The 23680-nt window shown below is 36.2% G+C and overlaps 1 protein-coding gene across 1 annotated transcript; it reads right to left on the reverse strand.

Annotated features, from left to right (window-relative positions):
- Positions 1–1222: 1222 nt before the first annotated feature.
- LOC131929710 (ras-related C3 botulinum toxin substrate 1) lies at positions 1223–22969 on the reverse strand (the record flags this gene model as incomplete). Its single annotated transcript, XM_059286049.1, is given in 6 exon segments — positions 1223–5984; positions 6300–6404; positions 7838–7900; positions 12627–12744; positions 13210–13281; positions 22932–22969. Coding segments are annotated over 6 exon segments (570 nt in total). The 3' UTR covers positions 1223–5807.
- Positions 22970–23680: the final 711 nt, after the last annotated feature.

A 23680-nucleotide genomic window follows, 5' to 3' on the forward strand; every position in this document is an offset into this window, starting at 1 on the left:
GAAAGTTGACTCGAGGGTTATATGCTTATTGAGGGTACGGCTTCGCGACCGTAAATCAGAAAGACTTGAATTTACAACACAAAGTAGTTATAAAAGTGAACTTTACATCGGTGTAAAGATTGAAACAGAATTAGTTTGTTTTCGTGTATATATCGTCATTTAAATTTTAAAAACTGAATTTTTAAAATGAAATAAGCAAGTTATTTTTTCAATTTATACATCAAACGATAGACTAGAATTCGCTCTTTAAAATGACATTAAGATTATGCTTCTACGATGCTTCGTCGCGAAGCCGCAACCAAATGAAACAGTGTGGGGTCGATCGGTACACGCAAAACGGTGAAATTTGGTGACGTAACTGATACTTTTCAAACAAATATAAAACACATTCAAACATGTGTTACAGATATAAAAATACCAGATTACGACAGATAAAGGCTTAAACTTTATTGGCATATAATTTTTATTCTTATAGGACAACTAGAAGAAGTGAAATTTTATTTTTGAAAACCGCAAAAACTGACCCTAAAACGCACTTTTTCGCCAGTTTGGACTACCTAATAGCTGTAGCTTAACGTAAAAAGGTAGTCATATTGGGGGTACATGGGGGGTTATAACCCCCCCCCCCCTAACCCCCCCCCCCCCCCCCCATGCCTACGCCACTGCCTGCAGGGCATAAAGCATCGCATTAAAGTTCTACATAAATAAGATTTTTCACTATTTGTGTTTGATTGACCTAGCTATTTTAAATCGCATCCTGGGTACTATAATTTATCATTTAAACCTATAGTATCCATGTATTTGCTATAATTAATTTAATTTTTATTGCAATGCTGCGGCTTTAATTCTGATTACAGATACTTATATTAGAAAGCTCTTTGCAAAGTTAAAAAAAATTGGTTTATGATTTGAAAAATTGTCATCTAAAAGTAGAGAAAAATTAAAGTATGTGTTTGAATGATATTATACATTTTTTATCACACAAACACATGTATGTGCTGTTTAAAAGCTGTAAAAATGTGACATGTAACCTATGTCAAGTAAGTTAAAAATACATTTATCCCTTTAAATGTACAGCAAAAATAAAACACAACAACAACAGCATAATTTAGAGTAAGTTTATTGACAAATCCATGCGGTGGTAAAAAAACAAATTACAAACAATACATTTTAGAATGCTGCAGGGAATATAATTATTTCAGAAATATACAAGTAACAAATATTTTGTTTCTGTTACAATTCTTCTCATCCAGAATTCAAGAATGATATAATACCGAGGGTCGTCCATTGATGAAGTCATACTACAAAGGGGTTGGAATCAAACTTTTATGAAGATGTGTTATTTAGAGGTAAGGGGTTGGGGATTTAATAAAATCTGACATATCAACAGCACATGTGTTTGATGTTTTTAAAGTGCATTAAAGAACTAAAATGATGAAAAACATAATGTCAGTGTTTCTTTAAGACTTTTTTTCTCCTGGGGGAAGGGAGGGTGCACTTGATACTTTCTGGTAGACATTTGTAAAAGTACCCATTTCATGGGTGGGGGGGGGTGTAGACGTTCTTCAAAGAGATGCCAGAAAGAAACTCTGGATAAAGAGTGTGTGTAGGTGGGGGTGGAGTATAAAAACAGGCTAAAATATATGAGGTCATATATGGACTAGGGGTCTGTGTGGTTGGGGCACATGGTTGCTTAGCTGAAAAGTCCGGAGTTCGAGCCCCCGGGCAGATAAGCGTCAATATCTGGGGACAGCAACCCACCAAGGAGAGACAACTCCGAAAACAAACAACTGCTGCCTTGTAGTTTGTTCTTGGTTAGAAAAAGGCTAAGGAAGCGAATCCAGAAAGAAAAACAGGCTGAAATTGGACTCAACGACCTACGTGGTGCATAACAAGTTGACTTGTAATACTTAATAATGTTGGAGAAATCCCTTCCAACATTACAATTAAGAACAAACAAAATATATGGACGACCCCTGCATACAAGTCATGTAGCCTACTAAGCTTAAAGTCTATAGACTTTGCCACTGTGCAGGATCTATTGCTCTAGCTCCAATAAAAAGTAATAGCGGTCTTGATCTTCCCATTCAACTTAACATCCAATCAGGTTTTTTTAAAGTACGGTAATTTTAACTACGCTGATGAATTGAATGATAATTTTGTCATGGTTTAATTTAATGAGGTGTGAGTTATGCAAAAACTTAGTACATAACGTAACAAGAATTAATTACACATGTAGTGGCTTATTCCATTTTAATTACACATTTCAGTGATGCTCTCAGAGATGTCTTTATCTATACGATCTATTCATGTAGCACAAAAGTATATTCAAAAATACTTTGGTTTAAGATTTATTTTTGCATAAATTCAAGGCAGCGAAGGGGAAAAACTTTTAAGGCCTAATTCATTTTTATAATGATACTTGGTTTTTTTTTCGAGAAAGATAAAGCAAATGTTTGAGGTTATAATACATACAACTAATGTAAAATACAGCAATAATTTTTTAAAATTGTTTAAATTTTTAAAACCGTTTAAACATTTAAATTTTGGAAGTGTATAACATATTTGAAATAATTATTTTCATTGCTTTAATTACTGTCAGAGCAAATCAATAGCATAGAAACAATTATTTCTTAAATTTTAAACAGACAAAAATTTTAAAAATATATCCAAATCAATGAAAACAGTTTGTTTTCACCAAAACATTTCAGGCCCACTAAACTAAATTTTGTGGTTTACTAAAATATTGTTATCTCACTAAAAAATCTTTTGTTTATTAAAAACAATCAGATTTCAGTTTTAAAAAATTTGGTTCCACTAAAAACATTTTGGTCTCAAAAGATTTATTTTGATTCAACATAAAACATATTTCTAATAAGAACATCTTGTCACAATAAAAAAAAAATAATTTGATCTCAATAAAAATATTTTGATCCCATTAAAAATATTTTGGCTCCATTAAAAACATTTTGGTCCCCAGAAAAAAAACATTTTGGTTCTACTAAAAACAATGTTTAGCGCTATTAAAAAACATTCCTGTTTCACCCTAATTTCATCTTCCACACAATCTTCAATGCAGCATATTTTTTTACATTTTCACAGCCATCAGATTTTCAATTCTTATCATTAGTAAAAAACCACATGCATACCATAATCACTTGTAAATATTGTTAATGAGAGCACTACAGCCCTTAAGATTAGGGATGAAGTATCTGTGATGTTAATGATATGAATTAGTAGGGATGGCTTATAAACTAGTCCATATTTTCTGCACTATTTAACTCCACTGGGATAGAGTGTTCTAGCAGTAGAGAGCTGGACTGCTAACCCGTTAGTCTCGAGTTCGAATCCGGGTTCAAGTCAGTAGACCATCCCTGAGTCCACCCAACTCTAATGGGTACCTAACTCATGTTAGGGAAAGTAAAGGTGGCTCGGCATAAACGCATAATGCTGACCACACTATCTCTTCATATGCCGAGGTCACAGAAACAAGTGAACTTTATTTCATTTGCCCTATAGATCGTCATGTTCGAAAGGGAACTTTACTTTTTTACTTTTCACTCCACAAGGATTAATTGTCCTCAATATGCTCTTGTGAACACAATTAATACTTTAGATGAATTATATAAGAAAAGAACGTATCAATTAACATAAAAAAGAGTAGTGAACTATGTGAAAAAGTATTTTTATGAATTGATCACATCTTAAATGCATAACAAATTTAATTTGACGATTTACAAGGCAAACAACTTATTCGAAATGATTTATGATTCTCTGATTAAAAGCTATAAAAGAAGCTCAGTAAATTTTTAATAGGAATACAAGAAATTGATGAAATTTGTGGGCCATCGTATAATTGTGTAACCTAGAGAAGGCACCGCTGATTATTCTATTCATTTGGAAAACACTCGGCTTATAGGTTGCCCATACATGAGGTCATGTATTTTAAAACAAACTCATCATTCTTTCTCCAGTATCCAATATTGTCACTTAAGTGAGAAGCGTCCCTTATTTAATGTCACAATTTATGATACTCCACACACAGGTTGTCACTAAAGTCAAAAGCCTATGTAAATGATGTCACAATTTACACTACCCTCCCTAAATAGGTGGGTTTTTTTACAAATAAAAACAGGATTTTTTTTTTCGTATTTAATAGTGGGCTCCTCAACATACACTGTCACTGGAGTTCAATGCCCCTCTCCTCTAGGAGTATGACATCATATTTGGACAACCACATGGGACCAGAAGGGGGGAGGGGGTGGTCATAAGATGGTTTACAACTGAGCGCAGTTGGAGGGAATAGCTCAGAGAAGAACTCAGTAGCCTAGGTGTCATTAGAACTCCTTGGCCTAGATATCAGTAGCGTAAGTGTCAGGAGAACCCATTAGCCTAGGTGTCAGTAGCTTAAGTGTCCAAGAAATGACTATCTTACCACATGAACCTAGCCATATAACAAGCTAAGACTAAATGACTTGATGAATTTGCAACCACCATTATCAATAGTGAATCTGTAAACTTACATGTTTATACTTATACCACGATTTATTGCATCTTTATATCTAGAGAAAGTTTGGACCATAAAATCTTAGCCTGCAAGATACTTTACACAAAAAGTGATACTTATCTCAAATTAAATTTAATGTTAATTTAGAAAATAAAATAATTATTTTAAACATGTAAAATAAACATAGTTGACGTACCAAAATGTCACGAATTCATGCAAAATAAAGTAAGTCACTTTGATTTTGTGTTTATATAGATGGTTATCAACGCAGGCAATTTTACCTTAAGTGAATTTTAAAATCCACCTTCATCTTTTAATATTGTGTTTTATGGTTTAAATTTTGTTGGTAACCATCAAAATTACCTTTTATGATTTGCTATACAAATTTAAAGGTGTGTTTAAAAAATATATACATAAAATAAAGTACAGATCTCTATAAAAATTAACGAAATTATTCATCAATAAACAATGATTCAAGTATTTTATGAATTAGTCTGATTGGATTGAAATTATAATTTTAAAAATATTAAATTTATATGTATCAAATGATGAAAAAAAAGTCATTTGTATCAAATTGTTTTACTCCATAATAGTATATACAGAGCAGTTTGCCAGATAAACATTGAAATTTGTGAACCTAAGAGCAGTCAGTACAAAGAAAATAAGGCTTACATCTTACACATGGGCAAATAGGCAAGTCAGAGTAAATGCTCGGTGGAAATTTTTTTGTATACACATTCAATTACATTCAGTCTGTCAAAAAACATCAGCATTCATCTGGTTTCATACACATATTTCAATAATAAATACTGTTGGTGTATTTAAATATTTAAAACATATTTAAACAAAAACTAAATCAAAAGTAAATTCTGTAGGCAGAATAACATGCAGTTAAGACAATAAAATATTTTTGCTGAAAATTAATTGTTTTTTTTTTCAAAATATTTTACTTATTAAAATGCAAACAAAATGTTTACAAGTATCAAACACCTAATGCAACCTAATACAACTGTTTCTCTAATCCCGACCATAACCCTAGCAGCAAAACAGGTAGTAAAAATCTAATTTTTATTAGATTTAAAAAAGAATAATTAGGTTTGGGGTGATGAATGAAATATCAAATTTTTAAAATGTCGTTTAAGACTTCATACACTTACCAATTATTTAAATGTTTAGAATCTGCCTATTCTAAAAAAAATGTTGAAAGAAACTCAGCAACTTTTTGTTTACAGTAAAATAAAATTATTTAAAAAAAAAAAACAGTTGGAGAGATGAATCAAATAAATAATTTAAAACAAAACTATAACATAACACATCCTTTGCCGTTACTTTTGTGCTTGGGTTTTTTGTACAGATAAGCTCTAACCACTTCTTCAAAAATGTCTTTTAGTCCTTCTTGGGTCAAGGCAGAGCACTCTAGGTACCTGTTGGCTTTGATAGATTTCCCGATTTTCTCCCCTTCTGATTTGGACACGACCTTGGATGATAAATATATTTTCAGTCAGTATAAGTACAGACCTACAAAATAAATTGAGCATTTTATGCATAACATTCATGGAAAACCATTTTATGCATAACATTCGTGGAAAAATTATGCTTTGACCCAGACACAAACACATTTACCATTTGTAAATTAACATAACGGCATTGCTATTTCAAAAGAGTCCAAAAGATGTGGGGTGGGTTGTAATACCTTGTTGCCTATGCCATGGTTATCAAAGTTAAATGTTTCCAAGCAAACACAGGGTTTAAAGCTATAAAAACAATAAAGATCACACAAATAATTTCTTACCTTTTTACCATCAGTCTGCTTTGCCTTATCTTGCCTGACATCTAGCTTCGTGCCCACTAGAATGATGGGTGCATAGGGACAGTGATAGTGAATTTCTGGGTACCACTAGAGGGATAAAGCACAAATTTCAAACATTTAATGATACATTATTATTTTTGTGTGTTCATGCTGTATAATAATTTTAATATGAAGACAAGTTACAAAATATATTTGATACATTAGGGGCTTATTATATGGACATTATTTGAGAAGCCCAAAAATAAAAGGGGTTAAGTACACTTTTCTTAAAAATGAGTTAAGCCCCTTTTTAAATTCACCTTCACCAGTTCCAGCTATAGACTGAATTTTGGCGCACATAAAGGTGTTTAAGTGATTTAAAATGTAAGATCAATTTTCATATTCTTTTTTTTTTTTTGTAAAACTTGAAGGCACTTAACCCCTTATGAATTTGGGCTCCCCATTTTTATGGGCATTATTATATGGACATTATTAATATATGGACATTATTATATGGGCATTATTATATGGGCATTATTAATACATATTAATTTCTTTTCGATTTAATCTTATTAATGCAAAGATTAATTAATTTAATTTTAAGTATTTTTATTTAGACTACACCATATATTTATAATGCTAGCAAATATACTATTAAACATTGATGTTTTATCTTGAAAATATGTTTTTATTTTTTTGCTCTCCATCTTTCCAAGTCAATATTCACATGTAGAGTTTCCCCAAACAGCTGTATCAATCTTTACAAATGGGTTCTTTCCCCTGCCCATTAGTCAATTTTCATAAATAGATTCTTTCCCCTACCCCTTTAACGTCAATTTTTGAAAATAGATTTTCTTCTCTTACCTATTAAAGTCAATTTTCATAAATAGGTTCTTTCCCCTACCTATTAAAGTAAATTTTTAAAATAGATTTTTTCCCATACCATTAAAGTCAATTTTCATAAATAGGTTCTTTCTGCTACCCCTTTGAATCAATTTTTAAAAACTAGTTTTTCCCTCTATCCATTTAAAATTCTTTTCCTAGTTCTTATCATGACCCTAGTCCTAACTCTTAAAGTGGTTCCACACAAACCCACCTTGATACAATAGTGGATTTTTACAAGCATCATGCTAAGTCTGAGCTATTAATAAAGGTCTAAATGTTACAACTGAAGTAGAGCTAAACTGAGATGATATTTTTAAACACACATAAATACACCATCATGAAAGGATCCCTTGCAGATGGATCTATTTAACACTAGATTTTGACAATTCTCTAAAAATAAAACGTGAAAATCGAACTTGATGGTACAATAGGCAAAGTGCAAAGTGTCCTCTGTTTCAAATCAATCTCCTTCAGAGAATACAAAACTGCTAAATCCAACAGAAGCAAACATGCCTCGTCTTGCATCACCATTTTTGTTTTAATAACAAATGAGATTCTTAATAAACTTATACTATACACTTATAAAAGAAAATATAATTGCATGTAAAAAAAAATCTGAGGTTAAACAAATTGTTATTCTAAAATCTTATCCTAACCTTTGCCTTGATGTTGTCTGCGCTTGCTTTGTTACACAATGAGAAACAGAGAATGAAACAGTCCTAAAGCATTGGAGAGAAGAAAAATACAAACCAATTAGTGCAAATTGAGCAGTAGTTTTAAAATATATAAAAATAGCAAACTAAAAATGAAATTTTTAAATATATAAAGTATTGCACACATAAAGTAACAAATCAGATATAAGGTATGAAAAAAAATCACTTTAACACAAAATGTAAACACCAAGAACAAAGTATGAATTTAAATCAAAAGAAAACTCTATAAAAATCCATGTAATTAAAAGAAATCTATTTTTAAAAATACTATCCATGATATAATCTCATGATTTAAAATGGACTTAAAACCTTATACAACAATAAAAAAGTTTCACAAATATGTTATTGTCCCCTTATATATCATGGTATATACCTGTGACATATTCTCTTATAAATCTAAAAGTAGATCAATGACTAATTTGATACTTTAAATTGGATTTATTGATTTATCAGCTTATCTAAAACAAACAAAATGGTAAACCTAACTTTGCCCTTAACTAAGAGAAGATAACCTTTTAATTTTGTAACAACCTAATTTATAAATAATTTCTCAAAAATATATCTAGGAATGTTATGGTAACGGTACTTTTAATTTTAATTTTTAAGTACTTAAATTTAACGTTAATCTCCCCCATCTTTTGTTACTAACAAGGTCCTTGACAAAAAAATAATAAAATAGTTTTTCTTTTATACAGGTGCAAATGCCCAATATGGAGGCTTTCATTTTCCTACTTTAGGCCTCTAATAAAAGCCCTTCAAATATTTCATAACATACATGGTCCTAATAACATATATAATGTACAATGGTGCCCTACAAAAAACTGCACAACGGAAAGCTGCGCACAAAAAAAAAGTGCACAAGGCCATTTTAGTTTTCTTACATATTAACAAAGACGGACTACCTCGTAACATAATAAAACATATTTCCATGAAATATGACAAAAATTAAAGTGTTTTAGTATAATTAATTTGTATTTGCACATTTTTCTGCTGCACAGTTTTCAGGGGACCCATATAAATATGTATAATGTATGTGATTAACAATATATTACATAACACACATGGTTCACCTATACTTATATAATGAATATGATCAAAATTGACATATAGATTGTACATTGTGCAAGTTAACATATATAATCTACATGGTCAACAAAAGCATACATAACATACATGGACAAAATTAACATATAAAGTGTATGTAAGTAAAGTTCCTTTTTCAAACTTGACGGTCTATAGGGCAAGTGAAGTAGAGCTCACTTGTTTCTGTGACCTCAGCATATGAAGAGATAGTGTGGTCAGCATCATGCCCAGCCACCTTTACTTTCCCTAACGTGAGTTAGGTACCCATCAGAGCTGGGTGGACAGTCTACTGACTTGAACCCGGATTCGAACTCGAGACTTACGGGTTAGCAGTCTACCTCTCTACCGCTAGACCACTCTGTCCATAAAGTGTATGTGATCAACATTAACATACATAACATACATGGTTCACATTAACTTACATAATGAATGTGATCAAAATTGACATACAGAATGTGTGTGGTAATCATTAACATATCTAATGTACATTGCAAACCTTAACATTATTGATTAACATATCTACTATATGTAGTCATTATTAACATATCTACTATATGTAGTCATTATTAACATATCTAATGCATTTGATCATAATTAACATATCTAATGTATGTGGTTATAGTTAACATATCTATTGTACATAGTCAAACTTAACATCTAATGTATGTGGTCATTATGACCTTCTAATGTACACAATGAACATTAACATATCTAATGTATGTGGTCATTTTAACATATCTAATGTATGTGGTCATTTTTAACATATCTAATGTACATGGTCAACATTAACATATCCCCATCCTATCTACCAAGTACAAAACAATGCAACTTTTCAAATCAGTTGATCTCATTTATTTCCTGCAACAAAGTGGGATAAGTAGTTGAAATTACAGTTTTTCAGTGACCAGACACGCCCTCCTGTAAGTGCATCTTAAATCTATTATAACACAAATACAGATGGCGTACTGTATTTAATGGCTAACAGTGTGTGCAACTGGTAAGTGTTTTAAAATGAAATGAAAATAACAAGAGTGAAATCATAACAGAGAAGGGGCTAATGACAGTAATTTACTTCCTTGTTTAATGTATTTATAATGTATGAGTTGTGGAATGGTATGGTGAGGAAGTAGAAGAGGATTGTTAGTTCAAAGTTAGGTGTTTCAATGTGTAGGATGTCTATGGATGTAAAATTAATTAACTGATAAACATTATAGGGCACCCTTAGACTACCTTGACTTTAAGTCTATAGGATGTTACTGGGTGTACCTTGACTTAATCAAATCACTGGGTGTACCCTGACTTAATTAAGTAGCTGGGTGTACCCTGACTTAATTAAGTAGTCCCTGGGTGCACCCTGACTTAATTAAATCACTGGGTGTACCCGTAATTAATTAAGTAGTCCCTGGGTGTACCCTGACTTAATTAAGTAGTCCCTGGGTGTACCCTGACTTAATTAAATCACTGGGTGTACCCGTAATTAATTAAGTAGTCCCTGGGTGGACTCTGACTTAGTTAGGTCCCTGGATCTACCCTGACTTAAGTCTGTAGAATATCTTTGGCCTTCCCATGACTTAAGTCTGTAGAACATCCTTGACCTTCCCATGACTTGTCTGTAGAACATCCTTGACCTTCCAATGACTTAAGTCTGTAGAATATCCTTGACCTTCCCACGACTTGTCTGTAGAACATCCTTGACCTTCCAATGACTTAAATCTGTAGAATATCATTGACCTTCCCACGACTTGTCTGTAGAACATCCTTGACCTTCCAATGACTTAAGTCTGTAGAACATCCTTGACCTTCCCATGACTTAAGTCTGTAGAATATCCTTGACCTTCCCATGACTTGTCTGTAGAACATCCTTGACCTTCCAATGACTTAAGTCTGTAGAACATCCTTGACCTTCCCATGACTTGTCTGTAAAACATCCTTGACCTTCCAATGACTTAAGTCTGTAGAACATCCTTGACCTTCCCATGACTTGTCTGTAGAATATCCTTGACCTTCCCATGACTTGTCTGTAGAACATCCTTGACCTTCCAATGACTTAAGTCTGTAGAACATCCTTGACCTTCCCATGACTTAAGTCTGTAGAATATCCTTGACCTTCCCATGACTTGTCTGTAGAACATCCTTGACCTTCCAATGACTTAAGTATGTAGAACATCCTTGACCTTCCCATGACTTAAGCCTGTAGAATATCCTTGACCTTCCCATGACTTGTCTGTAGAACATCCTTGACCTTCCAATGACTTAAGTCTGTAGAACATCCTTGACCTTCCCATGACTTGTCTGTAAAACATCCTTGACCTTCCAATGACTTAAGTCTGTAGAACATCCTTGACCTTCCCATGACTTGTCTGTAGAATATCCTTGACCTTCCCATGACTTGTCTGTAGAACATCCTTGACCTTCCAATGACTTAAGTCTGTAGAATATCCTTGACCTTCCCATGACTTGTCTGTAGAACATCCTTGACCTTCCAATGACTTAAGTCTGTAGAACATCCTTGACCTTCCAATGACTTAAGTCTGTAGAATATCCTTGACCTTCCAATGACTTAAGTCTGTAGAACATCCTTGAGCTTCTCATAACTTAAGTCTGTAGAATATCCTTGACCTTCCCATGACTTGGCTGTAGAACATCCTTGACCTTCCAATGACTTAAGTCTGTAGAACATCCTTGACCTTCCCATGACTTAAGTCTGTAGAATATCCTTGACCTTCCAATGACTTAAGTCTGTAGAACATCCTTGACCTTCCCATGACTTAAGCCTGTAGAATATCCTTGACCTTCCCATGACTTGTCTGTAGAACATCCTTGACCTTCCAATGACTTAAGTCTGTAGAACATCCTTGACCTTCCCATGACTTGTCTGTAAAACATCCTTGACCTTCCAATGACTTAAGTCTGTAGAACATCCTTGACCTTCCCATGACTTGTCTGTAGAATATCCTTGACCTTCCCATGACTTGTCTGTAGAACATCCTTGACCTTCCAATGACTTAAGTCTGTAGAACATCCTTGACCTTCCAATGACTTAAGTCTGTAGAATATCCTTGACCTTCCCATGACTTGTCTGTAGAACATCCTTGACCTTCCAATGACTTAAGTCTGTAGAATATCCTTGACCTTCCAATGACTTAAGTCTGTAGAACATCCTTGAGCTTCTCATAACTTAAGTCTGTAGAATATCCTTGACCTTCCCATGACTTGGCTGTAGAACATCCTTGACCTTCCAATGACTTAAGTCTGTAGAACATCCTTGACCTTCCCATGACTTAAGTCTGTAGAATATCCTTGACCTTCCCATGACTTAAGTCTGTAGAACATCCTTGACCTTCCCATGACTTAAGTCTGTAGAATATCTCTGGATCTACCATGACTATAAAATATCCTTGGTTGTACCATCACTGAACCTTTTTGCACAAGTTTTTTTGAACCAGCAGTAATAGTAACCACCACCACCACCAGCACTCACTACCACAAAACCACCACCACCACTACAACTAAACTAAAACCATTAGCACTACCACTACAACTAAACCAACACAACGACACTACCACTAAACTAAACCAACACCAACACCACCACCACTACCACTAAACCAACACCAGCAGTGCTACCACTACTTAATTAACCACTCACAGCTCCAGGGTATGACAGAGGCCTTAACCTGTCATAATCTTCTTGACCAGCTGTATCCCACAGGCCTAGGCTGACCTCCTTTTCATCCACTGTCATGTCAATGGTTGTGTTGTCAAATCTGTCAACAAAATGGAAAAACAATCCTTTAAAAAATGTTTTAAAAAATGGGGAAAATATCAGTAAAAAAAAAAAAAGAAAGAAAAAAAAAAAACAACTTTGCCAACAAAATGAAAAAATAAATCTGTCAACAAAATGAAAAAAAAAAAACTTTGGCAACAAAATGGAAAAAAACAAAACGTTGGAAACAAAATGGACAAAAAAACGGTCACATTTTTTTTTTTTAAATTGTCAAAAAAATGGAAAAAATTATCTGTCACAAAATGGAAAAAAAATAAACTTTGCTAACAAAATGAAAATAAATCTGCCAACAAAATGGAAAAGAAAAAATCTGTCAACAAAATAGGAAAAAAAATCTGTCAACTTAATGAAAAAAAATCAGCTTTGTTAACAAAATGGAAAAAATCATATTTCTAAATAAAATGAAAAATAAAAATCAAATTTGTTTTACTATTTATTTACTTACACTGTGGGGACATAGTCTTCAGGGAATGAGCCTTCACAAAAACTGGTCAACATGGATGTTTTCCCTACAGCTCTGCAACAATTTAGAAATCATGTTAGAGGTTCTCACAAAATACATCTTGTGTACACAGTGATTCTCACAATATAGAAATCATGTTAGAGGTTCTCACAAGATACATCTTGTGTACACAATGATTCTCACAATATAGAAATCATGTTAGAGGTTCTCACAAGATACATCTTGTGTACACAATGATTCTCACAATATAGAAATCATGTTAGAGGTTCTCACAAGATACATATTTTGTACACAATGATTCTCATAGCATAGAAAGCATGCCTGTACATACAGAGGTTCTTACATGATACACCTTTCGTACACAGTGATTCTCACAATATAGAAATAATTTTTGATGACATATATATGTTCTCATAAAAAAATGTTTTTATAATAGTTTTTATATTTTTTGTCCTTAAGATATTAAAAAAAAACAAATATAATTGTATTTCACATTTGTATAACCAGCTTCCCCCCCCCCCCTTTCCTATGGGTCATGGACATTAACACCCCCCAGTCAATTACCCCCTGGATATTCCCCCCCCCTCCTCGACATTACCCCCTAGAGCAATTACCTACTTGTCAAATTCCCCAGTGGGGAATTCCCTTCCCCCCCCCCCTACCAAGAACATTGACTCTAACTCTTTATACCTTAAGAAAAAGCTTAAACCTATGCATTAACCTCAGCCTAAAACTTAACCCAACCCAAACCCTAGACACTGATTTAAGCCTAACCCTTACACTAACCATACTCCTAGCGCTAACCCTTGCCCTGACCCCTAACCGAAACCCACTCTAGCACTAACCCTAACTGTACCTTAACCTATGAGAGGGCAGTGTTTCTTCCAGACTTTTCGGGGGGGGGGGTCGGACCCTGTTAAAAGTATATATTTTCTATATAAATTCCATTTCTTTCAGGGGGGATGAGGTAGACTTTCTGCTCGAAGAGATGCCTGAAAGAAACTCTGGACGGGGTGGGGGGGGGGGTGGGGGGTTAATATCCTACAGAGAGGGGGGGGGGGTAATGCCGTTCCCCTTTCCTATTAGAGTGTGACCTCCGTTATGACATGATTCCAATTCCAGCTGTCATGGTCTATATCAGCTTACTGTATTTGTCACCATACACTCGGCAGGTGCGACCAGCGAGGCGTGAAGTCGTACATTTAGTACAGTGCTTTGTGAATTTACGTCTTCTTCTGTATTCGAGTGAATCTCGCAAAAAAAATCCAATTCCCCCCCCCCCCCCCCCACCGCGTGATAGACCAGTTATATCATGAGACTACATATCCATGAGGTTCTCAAGTCAAGCTTTAAAAAAACCGGGAGTGATCTCTCCTAAACTTTCTCGAATATTCTTATATAACTCGGAATATAGACATGATTTTTAATTACTTAAACTTTTAAAAATAGAATAGAATCTCATAGAAAAAAGAATTGCGCACCAAGCGAAAGCCAAAACAAAATGTGCATAATATTGAGCAATGTTATTAGTACTTTATAAATTTACGTGCGTTTTTTGAGAAATCGGAAATAGCGTAAATTAGTACTTCCGGTCAACGGAAATTACTCAAAATTTAACAGAAGGTAGAAAGTTAGATCTTTTACTTACATGTGAAATTTCATTTATCTATCTGAAATAGGCTTTATAGGCTTTTAAAAAATTCAAAGTAGAAAAAGTATCACTTCCGGTTATCGGAAATCGCTCAAAAGTTGATACGGATCTACGATTTTGATACAATACTTATATATGAAATTTCATCAACCTAGCTGTAACGGTACTCCAGTTATCGTGTTTACACACAGACAGACACACAGACAGACATACGGACAAGATTGCAAAATTATGTTTTTCCGTATCAGTGAGGTGTAAAACGTCGAGATTTGTAAAAATCTCGATTTTTTTTTTTGCACGATTAGAATACTTTCTCTATACTTCGTATATAAGAGAAAGTAAAAAAGGGTAAATTTGACACTTATATGAGCACTGTGGGGGTAATCCATAAATGACGTCACGCTTTTTTTGACGATTTTTACCTCCCCTCCGTCACACATCGTCACAAAAAGCCAGACCCCCCCTCCCTAAAATGACGTTACACCTCAGCCTACAACCCCCCCCCCCTCCTCAAAATTGCAGTTGAATTTTTTTAAACAATGTTTTTCTAAAATCTTGTCTAAGATCTGTCAAAATAGAGTATTTTAATCAATTCCTATTACAATTTATTAAAACAGTTTTCTAAAACGCGAAATAACGTCTAAAATTAGTTTTCTAACATTGCTTTTTTATAATGCAAAAGTGTGACGTCGCACCATCTGACCCCCCCCCCCCCAGAGGCGTAGCGACCCCTCCCGGCGCCAAACTTTCAATTTGGCGCCCCCCCCCCCCTTCATATGTTTGTTTATATTTATAATTCAAAATAGCAGCTAAAATGAGCTTATTTTGGCACCCACTGTCGCTATGCACCTGGAACCCCCCTCCCCCTCATCACACACCGTCACAAAATTACGGACCCCCCCTCCCCCTTACGAGTGTGACGTCATTTATGGAAGACCCCTGTAATGGGACGATGTGAGTTTTGCCTAAATCAAGAATGACTATCGCAATAAGGAATCAATCAAAATAATCGGTCAGCGTTGTCGGTCAGCTCATGGTTGCACAACTGAAAAGTCCCGGGCAGATGAGCAGAGTTTCTTCCAGGCATCCCCCCCCCCCTGAAAAAAATTCTACCGCCCCCCCCCCCCCCCGAACGAAATGAAATTTATATAATTTATCTAGAAAATATATACTTTTAACAGTGTCCGCCCCCCTCCGAAGAAAGTCTACCGCCCCCCCCCCCCCTCGAAAATTTCAAGTGCCCCCCCCCCCCCGGAGAAAAAAGTCCGGAAGAAACACTGCAGATGAGGCTTGAGAGCTGGGGACAGCAACTCATCTAGGAGAGACAACTCCAAAATTAAAATGTTCTTGGGTGGACAAATACAACACCTAGAAATAAAATCACCCCGAAATCAAAGTTAACAGCCTATATGGGGCTTAAGACGTTGACACGTAATGCTCAATTGAGAGGGTGTACTGACAAGGAGTTTAAGCACCCCCCACACACACACTTTTTTTCTTCAACAATGTGTGTTTTATATAACATTGCCGCCCCTTCTCACCTCCAAAAATCATTTACAAGTCAGCTGATTTACTTTAGCATATAATATATATATATATATATATATATATATATATATATATATATATATATATATATATATATATATATATATATATATATATATATATATATATTTTAACCACAACATACACACGACTCACACACCAGTCAACAACACACAGCTGAGCCAGCCTGCCTGCCCGGAAGTACAGTCATTGAAGTGTGTTGTGTAGCACACAATCCCTCCCCCCCTCCCTACCATGTCGATCAGGGACAGTGCACTTACGAAACACTTTGCTGGCTCAATGTTTAACTCTGCCAGCACTTAGTATCAAGGGAGGGAACTGTAATGGGAGGGGGGGGGGTGAACGAAAACAGGGGCAGTAAACCAAGAGACGGTAATAAATCAGAATCTAAACCGCCAGTCTTGTTCGTTACATAATCACGTGACAACACCAGTGTTTCTTCCAGGCTTTTTTCTCCGGGGAGGGGGGGGGGAGCACTTGATATTTTCGGGGGGGGGGGGGGGAGGGGGGTGGACATTTTCCGAGGGGGGTGGGTCGGACACTGGTAAAAGTATATATTTTCTATATAAATTTTATTTCGTTCGGGGAAAGGAGAGGAGGGGGGGGGCGTTAGCCATTCTTCGGGATGCCCCCCCCCTCTCTCCAAGAGATGCCTTGAAGAAACTCTGCCATTGGGGATTAACTAGACCCATGGGCACCCGCCGGATTTTTTTTAGAGGGAGGTTCTGATGATCGCAACTAATCAAATTTTAATCCTTTTCTTGTATCTATTCACTTCTACAATACAGAATACGATAACAAAGTATAAGGGATAGGCATAAACCATTTTAACTTTACCTCCACGTAAACCTTAATCTAACCCTAAACCCAGTGGCGTAGCCAGGATCGTCTCAAGGGGGGGGGGGTTCCAATTTTTACCCGAGGACAAACTTTCGATTTGCACCCCCCCCCCCTCAAACTTTCGATTTGCACCCCCACCCCTCATACTTTCGATTTGCACCCCCCTCAAACTTTCGATTTGCACCCCCCCTCATACTTTTTCTATATATCGAGGGGTCTATGGGGGGGGGGGTTTATGACCCCCTAACCCTCCCCCTGCCTACGCCACTGCCTAAACCAACCACCGAACCAGGGGTTACGTGGTTAGGTACGTCTAATCTAACTTAAACTTGTGTGGTTTATTCAAAGTCTCTGTCGTGACCATAATGGCGACCGATCGTGTGGTACGAAGCAATCGTCACTCGTTAATTAATTAGCTAACGAGTTCAGTGATTGACGTCGCACGTCTATACACGGTAGTTTATCGCTCGCGCACGTCATGCCACGTGCAAGGTGACATCATGATGTTATGTCACTGACAAGGTGACGTCATTATTTTATGTCACTGACAAGGTGACGTCATTGTGTTACATCACTGACAAGATGACGTCATTATGTTATGTCACTGACGGGGTGACGTCATTAGGTGGTATGTCATGTCGCTGACAAGGTGACATCATGATGTGTCTGTGGATCGCCGCTATTTCGTGTCACATGATTTAAACGGCATGCGACAAATGACATGTGATAAAATGTGTGATAAAAATCACATGAAAAAAAATGTCAAATTATAAAACTTCAATTTTTAAAAACGTGTGATAAAGTTCCCTGTGATAAAATGTCATGTAACAATATATCACGTGATAAGATGTCACTTGATTACGTGTCATGTGGTCGCCCTTGACACCAACCACCCAACCCAGAGTGTTCTAAGCACTAGTGAGAGTTCTAATTAATCCGGTTACCAAATTAAACATGAACACATCATCTAGACAGTAGACAAACCTCTTATTACAATAGCCTGCACATTGCTGTAAACCATATTTTTTCCGTTTATATAGCACTGTAAGATCCTTATGGAAGAGAATGGAATATTGACTCACCAAAATTAGAAAATTAGTCACGATCAATAGAAATAAATTTTCTTCTTCGTTCTTATTGGTAATGTTGGTTTTACTCCGACAAAGTTGAAGATCGCGTGTCCATTTTTATGAAACATATCGGCACGTCGACGCCGAATTCATCCTGCTTTTTTTCTATCTGGATTTGCTTCCATGGTAGCAGTTATTTGATTTAAGAGTTGCCTCTCCTTGATTGGTTGCAGTCTCTAAATATCGAGCTTTATCTTTCTAGGGGTTCGAACTTCGGACCTTTCGGTTTAGCAGCCATGAGCTTTACGGACCCGACTACGTAGCTCTAAAGCATAATCTAAAGCCTAGTCTTATTTCTCGCCCCATCAAAGGTTTTAATCCAAGCCTAATCCTTAGCCTAACCCCGCCCGAAACCTACCCAAAGTTACATGTTTAGGATTAGACTTATTGTTTTGTGTTATATGGTTTTAGAAGCCGTGTTGGGTTCAAAGGTTAAGGGTCATTTAGATATCAGGCGATACATAGAGGGTCACGACTCATCAAAGACCACCATTAATTAAACAGCATCGTGATTTTAAATCCGGTGACCCACATTAAAATTGGCACGAAATTTAAAAATAACTTGCAGCGAGGTTTTTATTATTAATATAGGTCAGTGGAGGGTAGGGGTAGATACGTCCGCTTTCATTCAACAGTCACAGGTCAAAATTCAGTAGTAACATGTAAAAATTTAGAAGCTTTCAAAGGTCGAAATTCAGCAGCCGGAGGTCAAAGTTCACTAGCTACAGGTTGAAATTAAGTAGCTAAGGTCAAAATTTAGTAGCTACAGGTCGAAATTCAGTAGCTACAGGTCAAAATTCAGTAGCTACAGGTCGAAATTCAGTAGCTACAGGTCGAAATTCAGTAGCTACAGGTCGAAATTCAGTAGCTACAGGTCGAAATTCACTAGCTACAGGTCAAAATTCAGTAGCTACAGGTCGAAATTCACTAGCTACAGGTCAAAATTCAGTAGCTACAGGTCGAAATTCAGTAGCTACAGGTCGAAATTCAGTAGCTACAGGTCAAAATTCAGTAGCTACAGGTCGAAATTCAGCAGCTACAGGTCGAAATTCAGTAGCTACAGGTCGAAATTCAGTAGCTACAGGTCAAAATTCAGAAGCTACAGGTCGAAATTCAGAAGCTACAGGTCCAAATTCATTAGCTACAGTCTACAGGTCAAAATTCAGTAGCTACAGGTAAAAATTCAGTAGCTACAGGTCCAAATTCAGAAGCTACAGTCTACAGGTCAAAATTCAGTAGCTACAGGTCAAAATTCAGTAGCTACAGGTCGAAATTCAGTAGCTACAGGTCGAAATTCAGTAGCTACAGGTCAAAATTCAGTAGCTACAGGTTGAAATTCAGTAGCTACAGGTAAAAATTCAGTAGCTACAGGTCGAAATTCAGTAGCTACAGTCTACAGTTCAAAATTCAGTAGCTACAGGTCAAAATTCAGAAGCTACAGTCTACAGTTCGAAATTCAGTAGCTACAGGTCGAAATTCAGTAGCTACAGGTCGAAATTCAGTAGCTACAGGTCAAAATTCACTAGCTACAGGTCGAAATTCAGTAGCTACAGGTAGAAATTCAGCAGCTACAGGTTGAAATTCAGTAGCTACATGTCGAAATTCAGTAGTCAGAGATCAAAGGGACCTAACTGTGTTTCTTTTGAACAACCTCTCCTGATTCTACATAAGACAAAACAAACAACAAAATTCGATCGTTCTATTTTATTACTGCACTGGCTAACCCCACCCACCCCACTCAAAGAAATACATGTCCCTCCCCACCCCCTCACTTACCTGATTTTTATTTTGGACGCAGTCACGCACAACATATGAACTCCACTTTATCTAATCGGCCCCCCCCCCACAAAATATATATATATATATATATCAGGGTTCAAAGTTGACTTTACTTTGAAGTGGTCTATTCACAAGAATATTTTTCTCTCTCCATCCTTCAAGGACAGATAATCGTTGTCATACGAAACAATTTCGACATACGAAAATTTCTGTATCCTGCTAACGAAGTGTGACACACACACGGAAAGACACAGACACACACACACACACAAAGACACACACACACACACACAATTCAATGGGTTTCCTTGAACTCCCGTCTCAAATGTCTTGACACCTACAGCTATTGTTTACGATGAACAACTAGGAAGGTCCACGAATGTTTTAAAAAAAACAATCGAATAAAGTCTAGGTTTTTGTGGACGAGATCTAGGTGGAGTCACATTAATTTTAGATTAGCGAAAATGGAAAATAATTTCAGAAAAACAAGTTATTATTTTGTTTGCGGTAGTAGGAAAAGATTTAAAATGCCCTTAGATAGAGTAGTACACATGTTATTGATTATATACATGTAAGCAAACAAACCCAACGGCGTTGAAATGGCGGAGCGACTTACATTTAAAACGGATGAAAAATGAAATCGACCAAAACTTAAGAAAAAAAAACTACCTAAAAATCACAACGACCAAAGCTTAATTTTTTTTTTATAACATCAAGGTTTTATATATACACTATTATATATACACTAAAATGGAGAAAACATTATTTAATATTTTGTAGTTTTAATAAAAACAAAGAAAATTACTAAAACCACCTGCTCATTGAGTTCTCACTGTTAGGCCTAATGAACACAATAAATATGATTTTGTCTAGTTTAACCTGCCCTTAAAAGGGCAAAATATTAATACTTTATATTGCAACCTTTGATTAATTTGAAATTAATTAGTGAATCATTTATGTATCTCAAAGGTTCAAGTCGCATTGCAATGTCGTCGATCTTGACCCATGTGTCAAGTTTGAAATAAATCGGTTCGACATAGGTGGTTGAAATTTCGTTCGCAAGTTTTGTCACACATTGGACAAGGAAAGTAAGAAGACAAAAGTACGTACGAGAAATCAAGTTAAACATCTGCTTGTAAAAAAAATAAGCTTAAAAAATGCTCGAACATGTCGATTGGTACACGATTTAAAATGTAACACCTATTTCTAAAAGAAGTTTCAAATAACTCGGTATAAACACCAATTCGGACAAAAGTATATTCTAACAATAGTCACATTCGGAGAAAAGGTCACTGGGCAAGTGTCTTTTTGGAAAATAATTGTTGCAGACCCATTTTTCAAGAAAGATGGTTACACTTTGACTTCCGGGAGTTATTTTAAACCTGTGCACGCACCCACATTTGAAGCATTTAACTCAACACTAAACCAACAACCATCATGACCTCGCTCCCATTGTCTTTACCACCCCCTCCCAACCCCTCACTCCCACCTCTTTACTCCCACCCCTTCCTCTCACATTCACGCATTGGTACTTCAGGCAACTTAAAAAGTCACTCAGGCTGCTAAAAATAAACGAAACAACATAAAAAGTAAGATACATAAATGCGGAGGTAGAAACACAGTTGTTAAAGATAAAACACACCCTAGTTAGGTGGGTAGAATAGGGAAAGATCATAGAGTGAAGGATTATGTCATACGAGCCGACCCGCGGCGTATCATATGCTGCTATTTAGTTGTTTTATTTTCTACCTTTCAGTAATTCATAATTTGTGAATTCCACAGTACCAATGCCGCCACTGAAAATATTTGCTTTAAACACTATCAGTAGGTCGTTAAGGACGATAATCCCCCACCCTCCTTTCCCCCAACCCCTACCCTACACCTCTTCCCCCCGCCCCGTGAAAGCAGCCACCTCTTAGTTACCTCCCATAAGTTTAAAATCGTTTCAAACTAAATTATCTGTCCCTAATAGCCGTCACTAAACCCGCCTCTACGCTTGTAAACATTTAGCGTGAACCACAGCTCACCATACCATGTGGGGGTGGGGGTGGTAGGGATATGCCTAGAGAGGAAGAAAGGGGGCTGCTAGGCGCGCTTACAGCTTGGTGTGTTCTATGGTATCCAAGAAGAGAATTATATATGTAGAAGATTGTATGAGTAGAATGGGGATAAACCATAGAAGGATTCTGTCATATGGTATGGATAGAATAGGGATAGAGAGGGAGGATTATGTCATATTATATGGGTAGAATAAGGATAGACCATAGAGAGCATACTCTAACTCACCCTTATTCCATACAACATTCATTTCTATAACACTACACCGATGTAACATACAATATTTATATCACCGACTCGACAACAAATAAACAATATAACATAACTATCAAGTAATCCCTGTCTGATTACATAAAGACGATTCTCTTTTGAAACAAAGAACGTGTGATAGGTACTTATATAAAGACCATTCCCTTTTAAAACAAAGAACGTGTGATAGGTTCTTACATTAAGACTATTCCCTTTTGAAACAAAGAACGTGTGATAGATACTTACATAAAGAAGATTCACTTTAAAACAAATAACGTGTGGTAGGTACTTACATAAAGACTATTCCCTTTTAAAACGGGTGATAGGTACTTACATAAAGACGTTCCCTTTTAAAACAAAGTACGTCTGATAGGTACTTACATAAAGACGATTCTTTTTAAAACAAAGAACGTGTGATAGGTACTTACCCGTCTCCCACGACTACACATTTTATATTCAACATTTTAGACGTAACTGGGGAAGAAAAAAATATATATATTTCAACAGTTGTATGTAACTGGGGAAAATAGAGATTTCAAATATTGTTATTGAACTGGGGAGTAGAAATAGATATTTCAACAATAGATGTAACGGAGAAGGGGGGAGTAATCTCAACATTTTGTAAGTACCGGGGGGGGGGGGGCAATAGATATCTCAACATTTTTATTTTTATGGAACTGGGAAGAAAAAAAATATAGATAACGGATGGGGGGGGGGGATAGAATTTTAACATTTTGTTAGTAACTGTGGAGAAAAACAAACAAATATTTCAAATTTTTTATTAGAATAACATTGAGCTTTAACGTCACTATTACTAACAACATCAACCATATGCCCCGCATAAGACCACAGCAGGTATATGGAGGTACTCGGAGCAGAGGCGCAGCGAGGGGGGGGGGGTGCGGCCGCACGGGGTGACACCATTTAGGGGGTGACACCTAGGCAAAAAATAGCAAAATATATAGAGAAAAACTTGAGGGGGGGTTGCTAATCGAAAGTTCAAGGGGGGGGGGTGCAAATCGAAAATTTGAAAGTTTGTCCCTGGGAAGGGTCGCTACGCCTCTGGGGGGGGGGGGTGGTAACACCATTAAGTGCCGCACCGGGTAACACCCGACCTCGCTACGCCACTGACTCGGAGGGTTAAAATAGTCCGCACTCACAGAAGCCATCAATCAAG

This window comes from Physella acuta, unplaced genomic scaffold (genome assembly GCF_028476545.2).
Source record: "Physella acuta isolate Inbredline_101_S28 unplaced genomic scaffold, ASM2847654v3 ptg001664l, whole genome shotgun sequence".
Classification (NCBI taxonomy): Eukaryota; Metazoa; Mollusca; class Gastropoda; family Physidae; genus Physella; species Physella acuta.